The 25,022-nt window shown below is 34.1% G+C and overlaps 1 protein-coding gene across 5 annotated transcripts in view; it reads right to left on the bottom strand.

The window, feature by feature from the left end:
• The window catches only part of LOC113498096 (transmembrane and coiled-coil domains protein 2), a 51,053-nt gene that overhangs the window by 8,152 nt on the left and 17,879 nt on the right, over positions 1–25,022 (bottom strand). The window contains exons 1-12 of one of the 5 annotated variants that reach the window (XM_026878013.1): positions 20,078–20,150; positions 19,802–19,920; positions 19,033–19,166; positions 18,635–18,661; positions 11,401–11,517; positions 10,690–10,862; positions 9,192–9,262; positions 8,465–8,598; positions 6,805–6,819; positions 1,211–1,361; positions 453–579; positions 13–123 (exon numbers count right to left, since the gene is read on the bottom strand). In XM_026878013.1, the coding sequence (XP_026733814.1) occupies positions 13–123; positions 453–579; positions 1,211–1,361; positions 6,805–6,819; positions 8,465–8,598; positions 9,192–9,262; positions 10,690–10,862; positions 11,401–11,517; positions 18,635–18,661; positions 19,033–19,166; positions 19,802–19,920; positions 20,078–20,131 (1,233 nt within the window). In that variant the 5' untranslated portion in view covers positions 20,132–20,150. Of the gene's footprint in view, positions 1–12; positions 124–452; positions 580–1,210; positions 1,362–6,804; positions 6,820–8,464; positions 8,599–9,191; positions 9,263–10,689; positions 10,863–11,400; positions 11,518–18,634; positions 18,662–19,032; positions 19,167–19,801; positions 19,921–20,077; positions 20,151–25,022 lie in introns of those variants that run through there. The other 4 variants (XM_026878009.1, XM_026878010.1, XM_026878011.1 and 1 more) reach the window with 4 other exon arrangements.

The following is a 25,022-nucleotide window of genomic DNA, read 5'->3' as shown; positions in this document are numbered from 1 at the left end:
TTAGTTTATTACCTCATTCTGGTGTAGTTCAGTGAGATCATTGATTTGCTCCTCCAGTCGCTCAGTCTTGAAGCGTTCCTCTTGCAACGCGGCCGACAGGAACGACACCTCTTGTGACAAGTTCTGAAATTGTTATAAATCAATGAAACACTGAAATCTCGCTTATATGCTGTAAATATTGCTCTTCACATAATTTGATTCTTAGATTTTGTCACATAAATGGTATTAAATGTTTAGCCAAAAGTATTGCTCTCTGATATGAGGTGAGTAAATCAATTATTATAATTAATACTAATGGACAATACCTAGAAACAAAAGTTTAAAGAATTATCTCAAGTCAGAGAAAGTTTTATTACTTAAATCATTTTTTGAATTTGCTGAAAAATCTAAGGTAGATTAGTTCTGTAGTGGCAAAGTACCGGTTAAACAAAAAAAAACTTTAGTACCCCTACCTTTAACGCATCTATCTTCTCAGACAGCCTTTCGTAATCCTCCCTGCGCTCGCGCAACTCATTGAGTATCGGCTTCAACGTGAACGTTGTTTCCGAAATATTGTTTGAACCAGGTTGGGTTGGATACCTAAAGGGAAACCATCATATCACATCAAAAATTAAACAAGAATTCAGTTTTCCTTATAGGAAGTGCTTAAGATATTTTCATATCCATTTGGTTTGGAATTTGGTTACTTATTTACAAATAATGTGTATAATGTCAAATCTTATCCTATGCTATTTTCACTTCCCTGGAAAAGTAATAAACTCGCGACCTCTAAGCCGCACTAGCTCATGAAATGAAATTAAATAATTTATTCTAAAATACGATTGACCTCATCACTTTTACATGTCATTTTTTTAAGCTAGCTGGAGTCGACATTTCCCATTTTCAGAAACGTTGAAACAAACTCAGGGTTCATCGCCTCTTTCATGATCAGGTCCGAAACTAGTCGAGCAGTCACAATAAATACGACTGAGTAAGCCGTGACGCATCATTCTTTTTACGATTCCCGCACTAAGGAATTTAATCCTTGTATCTCGGGGGGTTTCACAAACATTCAAATCACATGCACAAATACACCCAGACTCAGGACAAACATTTGTGGATCACACAAATGCTTTTCCTACGTCACAACAAGTCGGGCTCAGTGGGTTTTGCTTGGCGACCTCAACCACTGTGCTATAAGTAAAAAAAACTATAATAAAGTGTCACTCACGGCGCCCCCTCACTGGTCACGGACGAGCTGGGTGAAGCCTCCGGCGAGTACTTGGGCGCTGGTGATGTCGCCGCCCGAGGTAGTGTGGAGCCTCTCGGAGCGGCTGCCTCACCAGCCTCGGACGCTCGAGAGCCTTCCGATGACGCGTTCGCTACCACGTTGTAGCAATACTCAATACATGGTTGAATTAAGGGGTAGGGGGAGGTAGGGTCAGCAAAAAAAGCAAAAATATTTATAAACTGGATGGTACAAAAAGGTTTCTGTACTACAGACCGGTATAGATTTCCATTCTGACATCCGTATGTCTGGCTTTTCTTGTCCCGAATGGCAATTTCGGATATTTATTATTACAGTTTAAAAAAACAAATAGTTGTGTTGTATTTTTCTATTTTAAACTTACTCTTTTGTTGCTGTCCCTACATTAAGGGTTGTAGGAATTAAAAAGGTTGGCATAATAAAAAAAAATAAGGTGTAAAGACGATAAATAAATAGGTGTTTTAAAATATTGTGAAAAGAATAAAAACAGTCAAGGAAGTAAAATAAAGGGAAGATATTCTTAATAAAGTACACTTAAATTACAAGAAAATATTTTTTCCCGTATTATTAGAAATAAAACAGTTTCATTTACAATCCATAAATACCCGTTATAGAAAATGAAATGAAAATAATTTTGTAGGTACTAGTTAGCAAACTATTTAAATATTTTGTACCAAAAGAAAAATGTGCCAATTGTTGCGATAAGCGTCGGGTTTGTGATCAGTGAACAATGATAACTGATGTTTGTACATCTTGAACTTTTTATCATGACTAATAGATTGTTCAAAAGTATCAAGAACAGAATTGAGATTAAAATCAAGGTATTTCTCGGGATTCTTTCAGCGCTGTAGTTAATTGAATTTAAATAATATTTGAAAATTTGACTGAATATAGAGAAAAAAATAATGACACCTTATATACTCCATATTTTTAATGATTTTTGAATTGAATAACACAAAGATTTACCAAAACCTTGAAAATCTTAATTCCAGGGCTTTAAAAGACAGAAAAGTCAGAGAAATACTTTGAAAAAAAAAACCTAAGACTATCATTGTGCCTAGGTATATCAATGTATTTTGTATAAATACTAGTAAACGTTACACAGTACATCAATCTGTGCCTTTCCAATTTCAGCAGATACAGAAACTAGTACTAAACTTAGTACTAATCCTTAATAAATAATCTACTTTAAATATAACAATAGGGTATTTGACTAAGCCCATCATATAGATTTCCAAAAAACAGTGATTTAAACTTATTTTTCATTATCACATCATTAAAAAATAAAAAAGATTAAAAGAACTAAGATGATGAAATGTAGTGGGGGCTAGTAACATCACTTGCTAGTAAAAAGCGTACTAGTAAGTGACGTCACACGAAATTTTATTTTACAACAGACTTTTGTCAAATACCCTATCCTATATCTATATATAAAAACGTTCATTTACCTCGGAGTTCCGCGTGGGGTGGCGCTGGCGTGCAAAAGGACACGGCATGGTAAGCAACATAAATTGATAGTTTGTATAGGCTACATGATAAGCGTTTACAGCAATTACTGTGGTCCATGAGTTTTGGTATGAGTTATGGTTAAGGGGATGCGTTTTGTATGATGCACACGTTCAAAAATATACTGTATCAGTGTTCAAATTTTAAAATTTATGTATGATGTTTTGAGTACAATTAAAAGTATATTTCATTGGTTTAAGTACTTAAGAAAAATGATCAGTGTTTTAAAAACACGTATTAAATATATATGACTGAAATATTTGATTTGGTTTAATTATATTTTTTCATTCGTTTTTCAAAGCTTTTTATTTCAATTGCGTTTTCAGACAAAAAGAGACATCAAAATATTTTAAAGTACACTGTACTATCAGAAGTATATTTACTAGTCTCAATAACTTTTAAATAATCTATATAGCAAAATAAATGTCGCGCAAAAAATTATCGTCAAAATGCATTCCCCTTAAGTAAATCTTGTTGCTATAGGTAAGTATGGTACAGATTACTAAAGATAAGTTGATTATTCTGCAAGGCTGTTTACATGGGAAGGTGTTCAAACAATCAGATGAAATCATAGTACAAGGTTAACGAAGCTGTTGATGTTTTAAGTGTTTTCATCAAATCAGTTTTTGTGATTTTTTTCTATAAAATTACTTCAAGTGGTTTATTTTAGTGATCAATGGTTTATTTTCTATGATTGATGCCTTTATTATTTAATTATAAGACGCAGAAGTTTAAACAATCACAATTGTGACACAAAATGTATGCTATAATATTTGAAAAGGCGAATTTAGCATTTTGTCTGAGACAAAAAAAAACTCCAAATCAAACGTAAGGAAAAATATTAATATAAAAGAGGACAAAAAATATACTGTTAGTTTAAGAGGCGAAATCAGCACTTAGTCTGAGACAAAACCAAATCCCACAAAAAGAAAAATATATAAACCTATTTAAACAAGGCATTTCAAGGCTTCTAATGATGTCATAACCATAACACTTTATATTTACACCTCGTCCATACGTAAACACAATACTTTACCGAGATGCACATATATACCGTTCATTACACAACACACCACAATAATCTAAACTCAATTATAGAAACACAAACAAACAACTTAAACTTAATATAGATAAACTATTTACATTTCCTGCGGCATTTCTTGCACTTATTGAAGAGCATGGTATAAGGACATAACTGGCTACTGAACTGGCTTGTCGACTACAGCTGACTGACTGTTGTGTGACTGAAGTTTAAATCACGATAGGAGGCGATAGTGATGTCAAACGTTTTGTTCGTGATAACGATTCGTTTGTTTTGTTATTTAAAGCTGTTTTTATTTTTGATGCGTTTTTGAAGTTGGTGTTATAAAGTCATTTCTGTGCATAAGGTTTTGGTGGTCTGTGATTTTTGTGCTAATGAATTTATGACTGGCAATAATACTTGACAGAGTGAAGCTAATTATTACCGATGTCTACATGTTATCTAAATTTATCTTGTTATGAGTCATTTTATGTAAAATGCTGATCTAATACATGATTGGCACCTTGTGTGACTAATTCTGACGCGTCATAAATCACTACATATTAGTGAGAATTGATTTGCTGAATATTTGCACGTATTATCTTTATATGGATTTTGAAAACTCGGTTAAAAAAAATTAAGCCATGGCTTTTTTTAATTGCCTGCCTGAGGTGAGGTTTTCAGTCAAATATTTCTAACCGTATGTAATCAGATTCAGATAATCTCAAGTGTAACCTTCGAGAAACACACACCTGTTTTAAATTCCTACTACTCAAGAAACACTTTTAAATATTTCTATTGTCATTCAGGCAGTGACAGACAAATACATAAAAAAAATATTGAACTTAAATAACAGATAAATTTTACGGATGAGATAAAAACGTTAGTCATCAAACTATCATGATGTACCTAGTCAAACAAGATTTAATAATCTAAACGATGAGTGTTATCAAATAAGCTGTCATTTATTCCAAACACTTTGTTATGAATTATTTTTGTTCGTACTTTGATCTGAATCTGCTTAGGAGTTTCGTGAACTTTGATATTTTATGATAAATGTGATTTCAAAAATATTTATTTAGTTTATATTTATTATAAGGTCACTGGTTTTCACAAATTATGCATAGAGGTGACAACCTTAACTTTCTTTTCCCTTAACTTTTCCTTTCCTTTCCTTAACTTTTTATCTATATTTTACTAAATATATTCCATTTGTAAAAATGTGCATTTATGTTATCCATGAATGCTTGTTCCGAGTCTGGGTGTCTCTGGCATTTAACTTGAATGTTTGTAAAACCTAAACGATAGTAGGATCAAATTTCTCAGTGCGAGTTGTCAAAAAAACAAACCTCAGGTTTTTAAACATCAATCAATCTTAAAATAAATTTTCAAAAATATTACCAAGTACAAATATTGAATGACTGAATGACAAACAGCTAAATACCGTTAGCTTGTGACGGATCGCTTCAATGCCTGACTTATCTCGAGGTGACCATGAAAGTAATAACTACATACATACATACACACAAATAAGTCTACCACGTTTTACAGTAATGTGCTAGTTCGCGTGACTTACAACTCATTATGCACGTTGCTAGAGTGAATCGTTTTAAACAATTTTTGTATGTTTCTTCAATCAGGTTCTATCTACCGCGAGCTCAAGCAGTACTTATGTACGCGAGATAGAGTATAGATGACGTAAAGCGACGTCTCTTTCACACAGTCAGTGTAGGTTTACTTTAAGAGTATATAATATACAAATAAGAGTAGAGTGGAGAGAGTAGCAGTTGAAAGTAACCTCAGGGTCTAGGTAGGCAGAAAACCGATCAAAAGTGGAGTATTTTTGTGTAAATGAGAAAGAACTAAACGTTGCATAATATGCTATCTCGCTCCCACTTTGGTAGAACTTGCTTTGCAAGCTAAAAGTTCAATCACTTAGATTTATGATGAGAAGTATATTGGAAAGTATTGACTGACCTTATTTGCTTACACCTTAGTGAGTAATCACGCTTATTCAGATCGATTCAGATAAAGTCCATGAAAATAAACTGAGAGCGGAACTTATTTAGGTACACAGGTAGTCAGAAGTTAGAAAATCTGACAACCAGTCTAACTACCCCTTAGTTAGACGTATCGTGTTGCCCAGGTAAGGTTGAGGAGGTCAGATAGGTAGTCGCTCCTTGTAAAACACTGGTGTAAAACACTGGTGTAAAACACTTAGCTGAATCCGGTTAGACTGGAAGCCGACTCCAACATAGTTAGGTGAATGGTATATATTGATATACTAATCTACGACAATAAAGAGATTTACAAAACTATACAGGAGTGAACAGGGTCTTCTATATACTTGTTATAAACACATAACTACATATAGAACATATACATGTATATATCAAGTCTACAATGTTAGGTTGGGTAATTATCGCAAGCAGGTAGGAAGTGAGTCAATCACAGTAATTATTTACGACCAGACGGTTTGGTGAACACTAATAGGTTAAGGTATGAGTTCGAGTTAACACCAATTACTTTAGTTTAACTATGAAGGTTTAGTTATGAGGTAATTGTTGAGTTTACCCATAAGTAAAATATTTTGACAATGTGTAAGTTTAAAAGACGCTGATGCTATTGTGTCTACATTATAGAACAAGAGAAATTATTCTACACAAAAATAATATTGAGAACATTTTATTTTCAAAGTTGCCTTTTAAATTGTTTTAGTAAAACATAGTAACTTGCAAAAAAGTCTGTCGTTTTTAAGCAAATGGTAACGTTTGGGTTATATTTTCATTTGTTTTTAACGACATATTTCTCAATACTCATAGAAAAATAAATATCAGCAACAATTACAATCATGCTTCAGCGCCATAATATCATCTCTTTCTGCCATTTCACATTCACAAAAAGATAGAAAAAGACAAAACATACCACAAACATTGTTCAAATATTCCACAAGGGGTAGTTATGAATCTAAATATGGAACAATGAATTTAAATACAGATGTTCTAGTTTTATATACACATTAAATACTCACAAGGACCCGTGTTCTCTGTGAGACAAAATACATATTGTATATTATATAAATGTATGAATCAATTTAAGAAATAAATGGAAGAAACTGGAATGAAACTTGGTCTAAACTACTATTTATTCCATGTCTGTTCGTTTAGAATATTAAATACCCAAAATGAATGTAATAATGTATCTTGTACGAAAGAAAGTATTTGGAATATAAAATAGATATTTATAGGAAATTAGTCTTTATAGTAAAATGTTCAAATGGTAGAAAAGTAAATTAAAATAAAAGCGAACAACCAAAGCCGCACTGACTACATTTAAGGCAGTATTTACATAATTTACGTAGAAAAAGGAAATTGTAAAGTATGAATTAAATAAAAGCCTTATAAAAGAATAGACCGGAAACAAAAAAACAAAATCGACTCCATAGAATTTTGTACTGAGTATCAATGTTAACATATACCCTACATTGTGTCTAAACATATAAATACTTGTATATCATGTTTGTGTACTGTAGTAGTGACTTGGATACAATTGTACAGATAGTCCAACTCATTTGTGCGCGCGGCGCTATGTGTGCGTGCGATTGACAGCGACACACAAATGAAAGCTGTGTCAGTACACAACGTCACTGTGTATTGACAAAGGCTACCAACACATGACGCCACGCGCAAATATGAGTTGAACTAACTATAGCAACACTTAGACCCGTACATAAACACAACATGTACATAACACAAGTCTGTGACACACGAAACTTTCTCTCTCTACCGCCATATTAACTTATAGACGCGTAGAGAACTCAGGACATCGTGTGTCAGAAATTTGTATTGGTGAAACGTAGACAATTGCACCGGTAAGGCGGAGACATGTGAACATTTTTAATGTGTGAATATTATTTGTGTGCCCGACGATACAAAACACCACAATATAGAACATTTACATTACTAGTGCGAAATTGTCGTTTGTATTATTAACTCGAAGGTAAATCCTATACTTAAAACGAACTTTGAAGATAGTCGATATATCGATTATTGGATTAAATGTAAGGCCGTGTTCAAATCAAACTTAGGGTAAGCTGGCAGATTGTGAGCGTGCAGGCTTACTGTGAGCCTAGAATGCGTAGCAGGTATGTTTTGTTAACTTCAACAGTATTATACGTATTTTTTTAATAGAGTGGTAGAAGCTAAGTACACTACCTACTCAAAATTTGATGAAATTTCAACAAATTGAAAGCAGTTACACGAAATTGTTATAGAAATAATTAATATTATAAAAAAATCAAAATAGCCAAATTTTATAAATATTTTTTGCAGTTTTTATAGTTGTAAATTGCACTGTCATCGGGTTTGAAGCTACCCTGAAAATTTCAGCCTATTAACTTAGTGGGAAGTGCCTCAAAATTGAGTTGCAAAAATCCAACTGGACCGAAAAACAAACAAGAATGTTAGTTTATAAAAACGTGGAAAGAAGACGATTTTAATAACATAATTTACATTACATACTGTTATAATGAAGACAGTTGAATTCAACATACTAACTACGTATATTATTGTCGAAACTAAAATGTGTATATGTTTTACATTAAAACGCTCACATTCAGCGGCTATCCTCATTTGTTTCGAACACGTCCTTATCTAACTATCACCACAGATACAGGAGTGTAAGATACAGACCGGCCAGCTGTGCGATGTTGTCGGCGGACCCGAAGCGGTTGGAGCGAGAGAACAGGTGCGCGAACTCGCGCGGCGCCGCCATCACGCTGCCGCCCAGGCCGGTGATGCCGTCGCGGATGTTGCCGCCTACGTTCCTAACGACAATATGGAAATTATTGCTTCCATAATGTAGTTACAGGTGGTAATTTTAGGTACAATGAACAATTATGGACCCCGTAACTTAATATTATGTTAGATAACTTAATATGTTTGTGTTTATTACAAAAAGAGGTTTGTTATGTTTAATGGGTTGTTATTAGATTGTGACTGTCGACAGTTTGTGGCATCATAGCTCACGAACGGATGGAACGATTTCAATTGAGTTTGTCTTGTACAAAAAAATATTGAATTAAGTGGAATGTTTAATAAAATCAGTTGAACCGTTTCAAGTAGAGGGATTAAAACTGGGGAAGACTAACGCACTCCATCTTAGCAATCAATATAATTATTAGCTTCATTTGAGGAGAAAATTTGTTGGGTTATTGTTGGGTGTTTTTAAATTATCAAAAAGGCAAAACTCACGACATAAATTAATCAATTCTGTGTGTTTGTAATTTCTAAACTCATAACCATTTTTGGGAAACTGATATAAGATCAGTTCGCCTGAATACTAATTCAATGCTGTCACAAACACTCTAAATCATGATTATCTAGTATATAGTATGTATCTGTACAACGGTGTACTCACTTGAGCCCCTGCCCCATGTCGCGCAGCACCTCCCGCGGCTGGCGGTGCGCCTGCCCGCTGGAGCCGTGTTGCTGCGGGGACAACACGCCGTCAGTATTATGAACCACATATATTTACAATACATCACATACAACACATGTGCGGCGTCACGAGAGCAGATAGAGTAAGAAATGACTAGGTAAGGGGAAGTTTGAAAGTGGCACCGGTTGCTAAAAAACTACGTGGCAACCGGCTGTCATGGTATGGGGATGTTTGGCATGGTATGAGTATGGATGTGGATGGATATAGGGGAAGAGGACGACCAAGGAAACGATGGCTGGATTGCGTGAAAGACGATATGGCTGCAAAGAGTGTTTCTTGTCAGATGACGTCAGATAGAAAGGTATGGAAGGGGAGGACATGTTGCACCGATCCGATCAGACACCGATATATGGGATAAGTGCAGGGCAATGATATATTTACAATATACAATACACACACACGCCTTACATAGCATACGTTTTAGTGTTTAGTATATACTATATATGAATGAAATTGTATTATTCTTAACTTTCGTGAGGTGGAGTACGTATCGAGATCGCCCGACTAGTTTCAGAATCAACTGGACTCCTTAATCATGAGTTGACGCGGCTGGGTCGAACTAGTCATGCGATCCCGATAAATATGCGTAAATTAACCTTTCTTTAACAATAATGAAATAATTAAGGATGATTTTTGCGATATAGGTAATCGAAGTTGATATTAAAAACTGTTTTTCTTTTTCAGGTTTTCATGGTAATCAATATCGTGATTATTTAAGATAATCTATCAAATGCGTTAGACGCATGTACCACAGAACAGTAGAGAGTTTAAAGACAGAATAAGTAAAATACATCCGATTTCTTTTCATCATTAACAAACATTATAAACTCGAATACATAAAACTGGCTATAATTGGTGGTTATAAAATTAATATTTTTCTAGGCGCCATCAGTATCTAGTACCTATAAATCCATGTCAAGACTTAAAAACAATAAATAGCATACACAGTTTAGCTTTACAGTGCCCAGATTCTAGCATACAAGTTAAAAAATAGATATATATCGTTCCAAATAGCATTATTTCAAAACGACAACATCAATGATATCAGTATTGTTTAGTAAAAGCATAATATCTCTTAATAATGTTAAAAAGTTCGTGCTTTATATTTTAAGAAAATACGCTTAAATTTTCGCAGTCAATATTTCAAAAAACAAACGAATAAACACTTGTTCAGTTTAAACTTCGTATTATGATTACAGATGGCGTTACAATCGCAATAGTATTTGCGAATTCAAAATATACAGTTTCAAAAAAGGACACTAAAAGTTCACATAAGCGACAGGAAGTTGACTCATCGAAATTCAGCTAGCAATACTTTTATACATGCTTTATTACAATTTGAACCTTATAAGTAGACGTTAAGGTTCAAATTAGTTCGGCAACAAGCTTTTTAATACGACTGTTCTGTGGTACGCACCCTTATTCTCACCTCCCAGTTTTTGATCCGTTTGTTGTAGCCTTCTAACTTCTTTTGTAGTTGAGCGATACATAGCGCGCTTTTCTGGTTTTTCTTCTCGAACACTGCCTTTATGCGCTGGAGTTGTTGTTTGTCTGCGTTTGCTGCTAGCTTTAGGTACTCGTTGACGTTATCTGGAATTATAAGAATGGATGGTGAATATTTAAAATATGATTTTATACTTAAGCGTTTGACAATTTTGGTGGAGGTTGGTAACGTCAAGTTAGTATTCGTCACGTGTTAATCACCCAAGGCTGCTGTTACTGTGACGCTGTAAGCACGATATATCACTGAATAAACTTATTAGTAGAGTTTTATAAATTGCCTGACTCCGAAATCATTTCGGTAGCGTCGCTGACAGTCAGCGTACAGTCGTGATTCCAAAACAAGCCTTTATTTATATTGTATAATCATTGGACAGGGCAAAATTAAGTTTGTGATATAATCCTTTCACTACATAGCAGACAGTCTAAATAACGATCCATAATGAATTATGATGCATTTTGCTTTTGCTTAAATCATTTCAATCGCCATGATGCATAATTTCAATATCGAAAATACTCCATATTTCCTTTTAATAAATCAATGGAACTTCAGAACTCTACTTAAATCTTTCTTTAAGGCATCTATACAGTCAACATTAAGAATATATATAGAAAAAACATAACTCACCATCCCGTATCGTCTGTTCCAATCGTATGAGGTCCTTCGTCCGCTCTATCTTAGTGTTGAGGTGTGCGATGGCCGCCAGCGCCTTCGATGACGTCACGTTCGCTCCGTCACTCTCGTCTTCAAGCAAAGCGTACACCACACTCATATTATCACAAGTTTGTATTATATAGTTAAGGGTACATTGTTATTGATAACTGGAACTTTAGAAATCACTTTTGTGTACTTGTGTTTAAGGTTCAAATTGAAATGGATAGAGACAAGTTGTATTATGTAGGCAAGTTCGAAAATAGAGAGAGACGAGTAGAGAGTTAAAACAAAAAAAAAGATATAAGACAAACACAAAAGGTGGCGGGTAACACTAGCATTACCAAGACTGTTGATTTTTTAACAAATTATTATAACAAAAGGTTCTTTGTAAACGAATCCCGAATTTGTCTCCGGAACTACTATCTATCCCATTCTAAAATACAACGCTCACTCAAACGTAGTCAATTAATAAAAAAACACACAGTATTATCAAAGGTTTTAAATACTATTGTAAAAGTAAATGAACTGTGAGACTGTCAACATTGTTAATGTTTTTATTCTCTTATCGTTAACCCAATTTTTTCAAGTCAACGTTGCTTGACTGATTATTTTTTATTATTATTTATTTATCTTTAAACAAATAGGTAGGTAACTTATTAACTAAGCCCCACAAAACCGTTGCAATGGTTTGACTGTGGGGTCGATGAGTCTCTAGACATAGTTACTATCTTACTTAAATGTACTTATTACTAAATATATATAATAAAAACATAAATGAGTCACACACATGTGCACCACATACACATAGATACACACAAAATATAGACACATACATACATACGTACAAATACATGCGTGTACATACACATACACATACATACACGCATACGCATATGCACACGCATATATATACACACATAAACATACAGTACACATATGTACGACTCATAATATTTCTAAATAATATAACTTTAATTTACGTTTAAATCTATTTGTATTTGTTTCATTCCTTATGTCTGCTGGCAGATTGTTCAATAGATACGGTATTCTCTTATTTAGCGTTCTGTCACCAAAGTAGTTGGTAACTCTTGGTACATTGAATCTACCAGCAGCCATAGATCGTGTATTATGGTTATTGTAGACATGAATTAAGTTATGCTTTTGGTTACTATGGTGGTTAACTAAAATCAGGTACTTATGTTTGAAAGTGATCGGTAGTATTTTGCATATTTTGAATAATTTTCTATAATCTCCTTTACAGCTGCTTTTAGTTTTTTTAGTGACAAGTAGTTTTAGAAATCGAATTTGAAGAGCTTCTAATTTATCCAAGTTAGTTTTGAACGTTAATCCATAACTATCAAGAGCATAATTTAAAATGGAATCGACTAGTGACATATAAATACACCTTAATATATTAATAGGAACTTTAAAGCTTAGATGGTACATTTTACTTAACAATATTCTTAATTTACTAGAAATGTATTCTACATGTTGGGACCAGGAAAAGTGCTCGTCTATTTTCATGCCAAGGTAGGTTACACAGTCAACTCTTTCGATAGGTTTACATTTACAGTTCAGCAAATTATTATGGTGACATGAGTAATCGTGAGTAAATAATGATGGAGTTACACTATGAGGTCGCAAATGTGGCGAATGAATTAACATTAATTTAGTTTTACTGGCGTTTAATATAATGCCATTGTCGTGCGACCAATTAACAACCGCGTCTATATCTTGTTGCACTAGCTGGTAGGTATCATCAATGTTAGTTCCGGAGCGAAGTATGCACAGGTCATCTGCAAACATATACGCTGAACAATGCTGTAGCACTCGGCACAAGCTGTTAACGTGCATAAGGTAACAAATTGGTCCACATCCCGAGCCCTGCGGCACCCCACTCCGCACTTCTACTCTGTCACTGAGCGCATCTTCCACCCTCACACGGTAGGAGCGCGCAGTGAGGTAATCACGAAACCATGGATTCAGTGGTTCTCTCACTCCGCACTCCTCCATTGCATTTAGGATGGTGTCGAATTGTAAAGTGTCGAATGCTTTTTTATAATCAAAAAATATTGTTATAACAAATTTTTTGTCATCTAGGTAACTGTTTATTTGGTCTGTGAATTTTGTGAGCAATGTGTTTGTACTTTTCCCTTGTAAAAAACCGTGTTGGCACTCGTTAATTATATTATTTTTTTGAAGATAACTACTTAATTGGTTGACAATACATTTTTCTATAATTTTGTCCATACTAGATAAAATTGAAATAGGTCGAAAGTTTGAAAAAATTTTACGGTCCCCTTTTTTGTGAATTGGGCGGACTATTGCTTCTTTCAGTTTGTTAGGAAATTTGTAGCTTTTGACAGTTAGGTTTATTAGTTTAGCTAAAACGGGGCTCACTTTATCAATAATTATTTTGAGGTCAGACATTCGCACAAGATCGCTTCCTGGTGATTTATTTGCATTCATCTTATTAATTATGGTTTTGACATATGTAGGGCTTACCGGTTGCCACCTCATGGACAAATCCGTGGCTTTTACATAATCCTGCCTGTCTAACCATGTCTCATGACAATTATGTTTTATATCTTCTATTTCTTTATTGAAGCTAGACGCAAAACTATTACTTATATCTATAATACTGCCTTGTCCATCCATGTTAGATAAGATTAATTCATCAACCGACTGTTTTTTGTTTCCCAACAAGGTATTTATCCTTTCCCATATTTTTTTAATGTTTTTATTACACTCTAGTATACTATTTTTATCGTATATATTTTTACTTTTAGCTATAGCTTTTTGGCATTTGTTTCTAAACTTAGTATAATTCAGTCTCTTTAGCATATTCTTTGGCTCATTACTCCATAACTCAAATAGCCTGTCTTTTTCCTTTATCAAGGACTTCAACTTGTTATCAATCCATTTTTTATTGTTTCTGTTGCTGCTCGTGACGCGTTTATTTACGTAGCAGTCATTATATATATCCACAAATATTTGCTTAAATGCTTTATACAATGCAATAGGACATTCTAATAACATAATGTGGTCAAAATTAGTGCTTAATAACTTCTCTCGAACTTTGTTATTGTCGAGGACGCGCTTAAAGGTCATGTCTCGCGGCGACGATGATTGAGCATCGCTGAGGTTATAAGCTAGTGACGACTGCGTCGACGGCGCGCGGCTCCACTGCACGTTTGCCGAAACGAAATAGTGATCTGATATTTTTTGTTTTATTACCGCTGAATGTATAAAGGCGTTATCTGCTCGAATATAAATATGATCGAGACAAGATTGGACAAGCTTGCCCGATACAACTTCCTTTCTAGTTGTGTCATTTATGCATTTTATGAATCCCTGTTCAGATAATAGATTTTCGTAAGATATTACAAATTTGTCATGACAATTCAACAAGTTTATGTTTATGTCCCCGCAGAAAATTACTTTAGAATCTTTAGGTATTTTTTTAATTAGGTTCCGGAACTCATCTATAAATTGTTTTAATTTAGTCTGTTTATTGATTCGCGGTGGTCTGTATATAGCTAGTAAATATATTATTTCTTTATTGTATTGGAGTGTTATGGAGACGCACTCCGCCGAACGCATACCTGTGGACTGCGACAAATCACACACACGCGCGCCCAGTCCTTCACGCGTGTACACCAATACACCTCCACCACTTCGATCTGTTCGCGTAAACTTATTTACAGTAAAACCTTTTATTGTAAATAATGGCACTAAGGCATGGTTAATATTTGGTTCCGTTAGAACAATAGCATCTAGTTTATCTAAACTGTGATTTAGAGTTAAAAGTAATTCATTGAAGTGTTTTTTTAAAGAGCGGATATTAACATGTAGAATGCATAGTCCTTTACTGTTTACAATTGAACTTATCCAATTACTTAGGTCATTATTACAGGTATAGTTTACTCTATTTTCAGCTATCACATCAAAATGATTAAAGTCAGCGAATTTGAGAATTACGATTAATAACGGTTAAGTACAGTTCTAAATTATTATTTTACTTTGTTAACTGACACAGTTCATTTTCGCTTCTTATCCATATAGTATTGTCGCCATCCTTCTTCTTTGCCAGGATTTTTCCATTAGTTATCCAGATATATTTGTATATACCTTTGAGTTGTTTTTTTGCGTTCCACAGCAGCGTCTTTGTAGCTTTAGGTAGGTCTTCATTTATATATATTTTGTTTTTACCCGAGCCGCCGGTAAAGATACTGCTATTTAAGTCGAACAGTTTGCGGCGATTGGCTAGCCATTCCTCCCTTGATTCAATGCCAGACGGCTTGAAGCCTACCATTATTGAAGATGGTTTGTTTTCTTGTTTGGAATTTTTGTTCCGTTTTACCCATTCTATGTCATTGCTCTTTGCGCCTATCTCATCTCCAATTTTGGTTACAATCTCTCTTAATTTTTCACCAGGTATATATTCGACGCCTACAATTTCGAGGTTATGTTTAAGCGATGATTGCTCAGCTTCCTGCAGTTTTTGCTCAAGTGCAATATTGCATTTCTCCAAATAAACACACCTGTTGTTAATACTGGTCACAGTTTTTTCAAGTTTCGATATTTTGCCTTTGGATTCTTCGTGTTCAAATAATAGTGTATCGTATTTATCTGATAATACGCTAATGCTTTGTTGTATTGTGTCTAAATGCTTCTTAAGTCCGGGTATGGCACTGACCTTTCTTTGAATGTCTTTTAGTATTTTTTGAACATCTTGTACCTCTTCCTCTACTTCTTCTTCGTCAGAGCCCTCTTCTTCGCAGTTGTTACAGTAGATCCTGTTTTTTCCCGCCCTCATGTCTGCAGCTAGGCCTTTGACGCAGCTTCTATGAAAGGTTCCTTGACAAGAACCTTGGCACATGAAATGGGCTCCTTTTTTCGATAGCACTTTTTTACACTTTTGACACTCCATTGTTTACTAAAAATATTGTTTTAATGCTTAATCAGTTATTTGATAAGTAGGTGTAATAAGTCCAGTATGAGTTTGTGTCAAATTAACAACAACCCGCGAATATTAGGTAAGTACGCGATTGGATAAAGTATTCTAATATTCTAATATGTGAAGAAAATTAATTAATATTAAATTGGCATAAAATGTTATCATATTTAACGGCCTTTGTCAAGATCAAGAGGGGACATGTCCAGCAGTGGACTTAGACGTGCTGATGATGATGATGATCAATAATAACTAGTAAATTTTCGTCTTTAAGCTGTCTTTGTCATTTCCACGTGGAATATAGAGACGGATAATCAGTAAAGAACTTCACTGAGCTAAATGGCTTGCGACTGCAAGTATATGTTTGCTTTAGATAAATGCAATGTATGAAACTGAATAAGGAACGTTCCATGCAAGGTAATATAATCGTCACGCTATCATTCAATCATGTGTGATCACTGGAATATAATTTATCATAAGTATTTAATTATAGTATTGTTAGCTATAAGTACTAGAACCCTAGAACATCGTCTAGTATCAAGGGTGCAGCTTCTGATATTGAAAGCCTATTACAATTAGATAATCAATAAAAACTTATGGACTGAGGATCTGATCTGATCGGCTGAATCTGGTATATTATAACAATTCATATGCATATATATTTGGTGAGTGTAAGTTGTCTTGTATGTGGAATCTATAAGGAGGTTATCAATGCCCAAAACTGTAAAGTTTGTAAATTTTCAGTCAGCATTAAGTCTCATGTTGTCTTTGTTACTTAAAGGTGTAAGATTCAGACAAATAGACACTTTAAGTCTTTAAATGAAATCATTTAAAGGTAGGTGAAATGTTAAAGGATGAAACATTGAGCGTTTTCAAAAACAAAGGCGGATTTAAGAGTACACTAAATCATGAATGTGGTACAATAAAATTGCGAGTAGGCAAACCTAACAAGGTTATCAATTTTATAAAAAAACGTGACTATATTACTATTAATACAATTACAGCAAACACTCATTTATCCTGTTTATTTAAACAATTGAATAGTTTCACAATTAGCATTTGTTTTTAACACAACACTATCCCTTTTAACACATAATGTTGTAAAAATAAATTAATACAATTGCGGACCACGCAACGATTGGTAGAAGACTAAGGTCTATTTTATGATTTATCATAAGGAAAACAAGACTTTATAAAATACTTCTGTTCTTATCAAAAAGTATGCATTAATTACACAAATAATTAATGTCACAAATCACCATGCTTGCAGGTAATTAATACATAATTACAGGTATTAGCAGATGGTCTCTAGAAGTTACTAGTTTTCAAATGATTTGAATAAATATTTCCAAAGCAGGTTTCAGAAACTTTGGGAGAGCCTAACGGGAAAAAATAGCATAATAGGACTGGATGCTGAACTTGGAAGTGGTACAACTTTGATACAATGCCATCTAGTTTTAAACTAAACAAAGAACAGAGTATTAGACAACTGATAAACATAATTATCTTCAACTACATACATAATATAGATAAATTGCACCCAGACACGGAACAAATTATCATGCTCATAAAACAAACATTTGTCCTGTGTGGGAATCGAACCCACGACTCCCGGTATTACATTCAGGGCCACTAACCACTAGACCAACAGGCCAGTCATTATAGCTTATGCTGTTCTCATTATTTTGCCGTTACTTTATTTAGAGACACGTTAAGTAGCGATAAGTATATATTTAAAGAAAATCTTAAATATCTTTAATTGAGTTGTTTTAATTGTCAGGAGTAATTTCAATACTTGGTACAAAATATCTTTACACAGCTTGACCTAGTTCTCACCACGAATCTAGACTAGAACTTTAGATTACCTAGAAAGTCTCGAAACTAAAGTGATGATGAAATGAAGCGTATAATATTTACTATTCATAATATAATAGTTTATTAGGGCTATTAAAGTTTATGAATATGGTAGCAGTATACGACCATAAAATGGTATTGCAGTAGCTAAGGATTCTTATTTACGATAAACTTAGCGATTAACGATTATATTATATAACTTTTGCATGTACTAAACACATGTAACTGAATTTCCTATTATTTTTCAAGCAATTTTTGAGCGAACGATAGGTGTGGTTGAGGATTTGTGTGATACACGAATGCTTGTTTTGAGTTAGAGTGTCTTTGTAACTTGATTCTTTGTGAAAACCCCGCGACCCAAGGCCTAAATCTCTTAGAAATATTTTTTTTATTTACCTTGATTTGCATAATCTCCATCTTGACCTGAAACGTACAGGAATGATATCGTTTTTTTAATAAATTCTTTTATGAAAAAAAAATTAGTTTCAATTAGTGTTATGTTCAAGAAAGTAATGACAAAAAATATTTCCTAAGCATAACCATTATTTACGCTGCAGCAATGATTGTTAAAGGGATTGTAAAACAATAACAGATGATTCAGTTTTGAAAAGATTAGATTAGTTCAGGCGTAATGAGTCGTTTGCAAAAGTGCCTTTAAATGGTCTACGTGTGAAAAAAACCTTTTGATTTTGATATCTACAGAATAAAACATATTAATAGTATTATAAATATTAAACTATATTTCATAATGAAAAAAAAAAGGATACGTGTAAATAATATTATAAATTATTTACCTCTATAAGCAGGTGACCCATACTCGTCGGCTGATGACAACGCATACGACACGTTGGGACTGTACACCGAGCTGGAGTAATCACCCGGGGCTATAAGACCGGGAAGGATTTTCTTCTGCGGCGAGTCTTCCAAGCTGAAATGTTGTACAAGATTATCAATGTTATTTATTATATATTGTGTTTGACAAATATCGAAAACTAGCTGTTTCCCGGACGATGCAAATCGAAAAGGATCCCAAGGGAACATAAAACCAGGATAAAAACTATCCTATGTGTTAATCCTTGTTATAAACTGTCCGTGTACCAAATTTTTAATCAACTGCATACCTGATCTCTACCTTAGACAGATTTTCAAAGTCAAAGTCAAATCTTTATTGTTTACTAAGTGTACAGTACGTCTTATAATATTTAGAATTATATTCCTAAACAATATTGTATCATTACCCTAATGAGAAAGTCACACATCCCTGTAATATGTGGGGACGTTTTATTTCTTAGCCCGACTCCAGGTGCAAACATAGAAACCAGTGTTCCAATTATTTTAAGCTGCTTTTTACTCTGATACTAACTGTTGCTCGAGGCTTTGCCCCGGAGGTCGGCAAAATTAAAAGAATTTCCCTCCTTCAACAAAGTACATACATATATATGTGTTAATCGAAGGATTCAACTACCTCTATACCAAATTTCATCGAAAACGCCAGCCGTTTGAACGTGTAGAACTAACACACACGCTTACATACTTTCGATTTAATACTACTCAAGTACTCACTCTCTAGAACTGTTGACGGTGGTATTGGCTGAGAGTGGACTGTTGCCGAGATCCCGGGAGTGGGACTTGACGTGGTGCGCCCGGTCGCCATGCCGGGACGACGAGCTGGATGATGGCTCCTGAAAATATGACAGATGATACTCATTATTAACTAAAATAAAATAAATTGGATAAGAAACGTCCGAGTGGCAATGCAGTACGTTGAAATTCAACGAACAAAACATAAAATCAATAAAATTAACACAGTTCGCAAGAACTTATTCTAGTGAAATACACCTGCAATGGGCGCAGTATTGAACTTGACCACTTCTTGTATAGAGGAACCAGCATAATGACCTCAATTTCTGCTTTGTCGATTTTGCTTTCTTTTATGAAATTATAATAAGAGAGCTAAGCATTTCTCATTCATACTATTATATTTGTCATTAGTACTTGGCATTGTCAAAAATCAATGAGTTCAAGTAGGGCGTGTTACGTAGTTTTTAATCGAAATAAATAATTAATCCGTTTGCAAAAGAAAATCACTTAAATCTTCTTTTCATAACTTTCAATGTCTAAATTTTTAAAAAAGTTCGTAGGAGACACAAAACAACTTCTAAAAACGAAAATCATTCTTACGGTCATAAAACTAATGAATTCGCAAAATATTCTTTAGCTTATTTGTACAGAACCTTTATCGTCGCGAGATTGTTTCACACTTAACCGGTTGTAAATGTCTATCTTGCCTGTATCTTATGCAAAACAACTCTTACCATATTCATCAACTATGAGTAATATATGGTTATGCTGATGATTCGTAAACAGTGTTATGCAGTCAAGTCACAACATTGATTGACATGACAACTGAGGTATAACATATTGATTTTATTTATTAATATAATGTGTTTGTAGTTGAACTTGTCAGAGCTACACGGACATTGAAAACAATGTAAACTAATTCGCTGTCTCTTAAAAAGTCACAATAGTTAAACAATAGAAATGTTCACATTCGACAAGGGGCAGAGACATTTGTATGAAATTGTTTTTTTTTGGACTAGCCCGCCACACATGCCCGTCATTGCAACTCCTTTAAGCCAGGATCTACAATGAAACCAACGAAAACCACCCAAACACTTAAGTTCGGTGTGTCCCAGGGGGAACAATTAACTGCTTTGGAACCCGCAAAATTAATCGGAAATAGTAAAGAGGAGGATTAAGAAAAAATTGTTCCACTTCCCTCCATAGCAAGCGGGAGACAAGAGAAAAAATTGCTGTTTTAGCAAAGAAAAGAGATTGACAACTGAGTTAGGCTCAGTTATCAGGCACCACGGATATAAATTTATAGTTTAATGGGTCCTATAATTTAGGAGCTGTTATTTTGATTCCAATAATAGGCATGGCAGAATCGTCTGAAAGCACGGAAATTTGCTCTGGTTGCAACACATTGCCATACACCGACACAAAAACGCAGATGACGTAGCACGGTGGTTCAGGTTTAGTCAGTAAAAGTCTGAGACTACCTATTTCCTCCCCCGAGGGAGTGGGTGTCCATGAGGATTCAAATCGCCTTACAAAAAAAAAAGAAAAATGGGGCAGAGACATTGTTAATTTTTGTCATAAATATAGAGTATAATTAAACTGAAACAAATAACTGCATTCATTTAATGGTTAAAATAAAAATAATAATTACTTTACTCAATTTTAGGGGTAGTTAGGTGGCGTTTGGCTGCAATAATCTAAACTCTAATCTAAATCTAACAAATGTTAAACAATAATAAAGATTACTTAATCACAATTAAACCTAAAATAAATCAGTAAGTTAGTAATAGTAGTATGTGTTTGCATAAAAAGACAAATCAAGATTTAGATTCTCTATAAGATTGTTTACCATTTTAGTAGCTAAAACTTGGAGTATAAATTACGTATAACCACTTTTTGGCTTGAAAACGAGGCATTTCCAAAATCGATTCAGTAGTTCCTGATATAAAACCTCGCAAACTTGACCTCTTTATACTATAAGTATAAGATAAAAAAGTAACTGCATCCATAAACAATTAAAATTAATAGGTAGGTCGAGACAAGTAGGTTAAGACATCAATATTCGTCCTCCTTATAATAATTAGAGAGTCGAGTACCCATTGTAATAATAACTTTCTATTTTAATTTTATATGTTCGATGGGTGTTATTTTGTTAGAGGCCATTGTTGAAGGGACAATGGATATATCTTATAACTGTAAGGAGGATGTGAACACGTGCTGCCTTTGTTCTCAACATTGATTATTAAGAGCAAAAACTGTGTTCATAATATCTGTCTGTTATTCGATGGTTGAACGTGGATGGATGCATGGATGGCTGTGTTTGAGAGAAAATTCGGTTAAAAGGTCTGTAATGTCAATGGTGGTATGACCAGAATTGTAATGGGTTAGAAAGAAAAACGGATAAGTAATTACGAAAAGAATGTGCTTAGAGATAGGAACAAGTAAAAGCATACCAATTTACTCTGCAGCAACGACATTTATGTACACATGAATATTAAGCACAATGTTTTTAGAATATCGATTGGTGAGTATTCTTTTAAACCTACTGCTTCTAAGTTACGTATCTATACGTTACTTTTCTATAATAGTATCTTTTAAAAGGTACCTGCATGAGTTTATTTACTGAAACCTACAATACTTTAGAGGTAGAATACTTCTGCCACCATGTCTTAAAGTATATAATGTAATTATGGTTGTGGAAGTGATACAACCCAATACTCTCTCCACCAAACCCTTGCTTTTAGACGTGGCGACAGCTCCCTTGACAACCAAAGAGCTCCAATTTCGAAGTCACCTTACAAACATCGTTTCTTTAATCAATAAAGCATCTACATCAAAGACAACATAATTACAGAAATGTTTGGTATTATCGATTGGGCCTCAAGACCCCATTGCAAATTATAATTAAGTTCCTCACTTTGACACCGCTTCACGCAATTACGTGGAGTTTAAAGGTCGCATTGTTGCGAAATACTTGTTGTAGACGAAGACGTGTAAGTATTTGATATCATCACGACTGTACTCGGTAAAGGAGTAAGTACGAGTATAATACATAGAATGATAATACTGTTAAGCATTAATGAAGTGGTTCATGGCATAGGCTTCTTTTTTTAACAGTACGATGCAGGAATGCTGATGAAGATATTCTCGCAATGCTGGATGTCACGTAACATAATTATCCTCATTATAATATCGGTCATTGTTCAGCAACAAACAACTTTTAAAAGATAGTAAATTATCATCTTCTGCTTCAGAATAATGAAGTGGTCAATGATAAAGGTACAACAAACCAAACGTAAATCATTTCCCAGTGATCATTCATTAACAGTATTTATATTAGTTTCTCAGTAGATACTCAAAATTCAACACTTAAAAGTAAAGGAGCATTTTCATCAATAAATTATTTTAATACTCACATTCTCATTGTTTCTTTTTTATTTTCTTTGTACCAGATAACAAAATGCACAATAGACGTATTTATTTTAAAATTAGGTCTACGTACATGTTAACCGTGCCGTTACACAGGAGAAATTTGAGAACGCTGATAAGAAACCTTGCGATATCGCTGGCATATATAAAAATACAATAATTGTAATTCCTTGAGCATATCAGTAACAGTTCGCACACCTTCTAGCGATTAAGTGACGCTATTTATCGAGAACAAAACAAAAATAAATATGGAGTTACCTGCATTCCGAACGCCGAACAGTCCAAGGTGACGCATACATGATTTTATCGTCCGAGTGAACAATTAACGGAGTATCACTTAGTGTATTAGGTCTGTTTATATCCTAACAACTTTATAATGTAATAACACATTACGGTAATGAAGCTGAGAAAAGTTTGCTCATTAGGCAGAAAATCGATGCGAAACTCAGTTACTTCGACTTTGAAAATTTTAGCTCATTTTATATACCGTATCTTTGATATAAAAATTGAATAGACACATTTTTAAATGAGCTTATATTTTCGTCTTGAATCATCGTTTATTATTTTAAAATTCTTACAATTACCACATCACATCTTTATCATACGGAAACGTGGACATTTTTTGCATACTTGTTTCTCGAGTAGATGTATAAAAAGTAAAAAATATACAAAGTAAAGTCGTGGGAGTTATGAGACATCAGAGATTTCTGTCCTTGACTTCATATAAGTATTGAATTAGACTCAGCGAGAGGTCTGTCTGGGTGTAATCATGAAGTAAATTCTAGAGATGAGTCCCCAAGGAAACATTAGGTGGACACATTAGTAGATTACAAATTGTGTTAATGTACTTAGGTATAGTTACGTCCTTTAATCATGGGCCTATGACGCACAAACTGTGTAGGTACTTACATCCTTTTTTATACATGACTGACGAAGGGACGCCAGCGAAAGATTATCTTGGAACCAACATTTGTGGATCACGCAAATGTTTGTCTTATGTTGAGATCGTAACTGTGGCACATTGCGCTGGTGACCCTTTAAGCATTTACGACTGCTCTAAGCTCTTGGTTATCCATCAAATGAAACTAACTAAGAACCTAATAATCATAATTCAGTCAGCCAAGCAAAGATTAGAGAGAGATGAAAGAAGAGTAGAGAAGCCGTTACCTTAAACTTTGGACAGGAATGGCTAGTTGCTAGTCTAAACGAAATACGGCTGTATGGTGAACCGTGTTCATAATTTTCATCAATGCTGACTTTGGCATTGACAATAACCTTTTTTTAAGTGACCTTCGTTCATCACTTAATCGTTAGTACCTACTGACATTCGGCCTAGCGTACTGTAATTAGTATACTTTTGATATACCCACATTCGAGGAAGTATTTTTAGTTTTATGGTATTACAACCACTGACCTCTATTGGAATGGCGATAGTTGCTATCCCTGCAAAACACTTGATTCTATTTGAAAATTACCATATTGGTGTTTATATCAGCCAAAAAGGAAGTATTTGATACATATATTTGCACAATCATACATATACCTATTTTCTTTTTCTCTAGCCCTCTGTGTCCCACTACTGGGCAAAGGCCTCCCCCAAATCGTTCCACGACTCAATTGCAATTTGATAAACTAAAAGAACACTTACGGAATGCCTAAAAACTTTCGCTTACAGATTATCTTGTACAGTACTTGTATCATAAACGATAGTATATTCAAATATTTTTATATTCGTAATCAGTCTTCAGAAATATTCTTTATTGTCCTAAAAACA

This window comes from Trichoplusia ni, chromosome 10, assembly GCF_003590095.1.
Source record: "Trichoplusia ni isolate ovarian cell line Hi5 chromosome 10, tn1, whole genome shotgun sequence".
NCBI lineage: Eukaryota > Metazoa > Arthropoda > Insecta > Lepidoptera > Noctuidae > Trichoplusia > Trichoplusia ni.
This window is presented reverse-complemented; position numbering and strand designations above follow the sequence as displayed.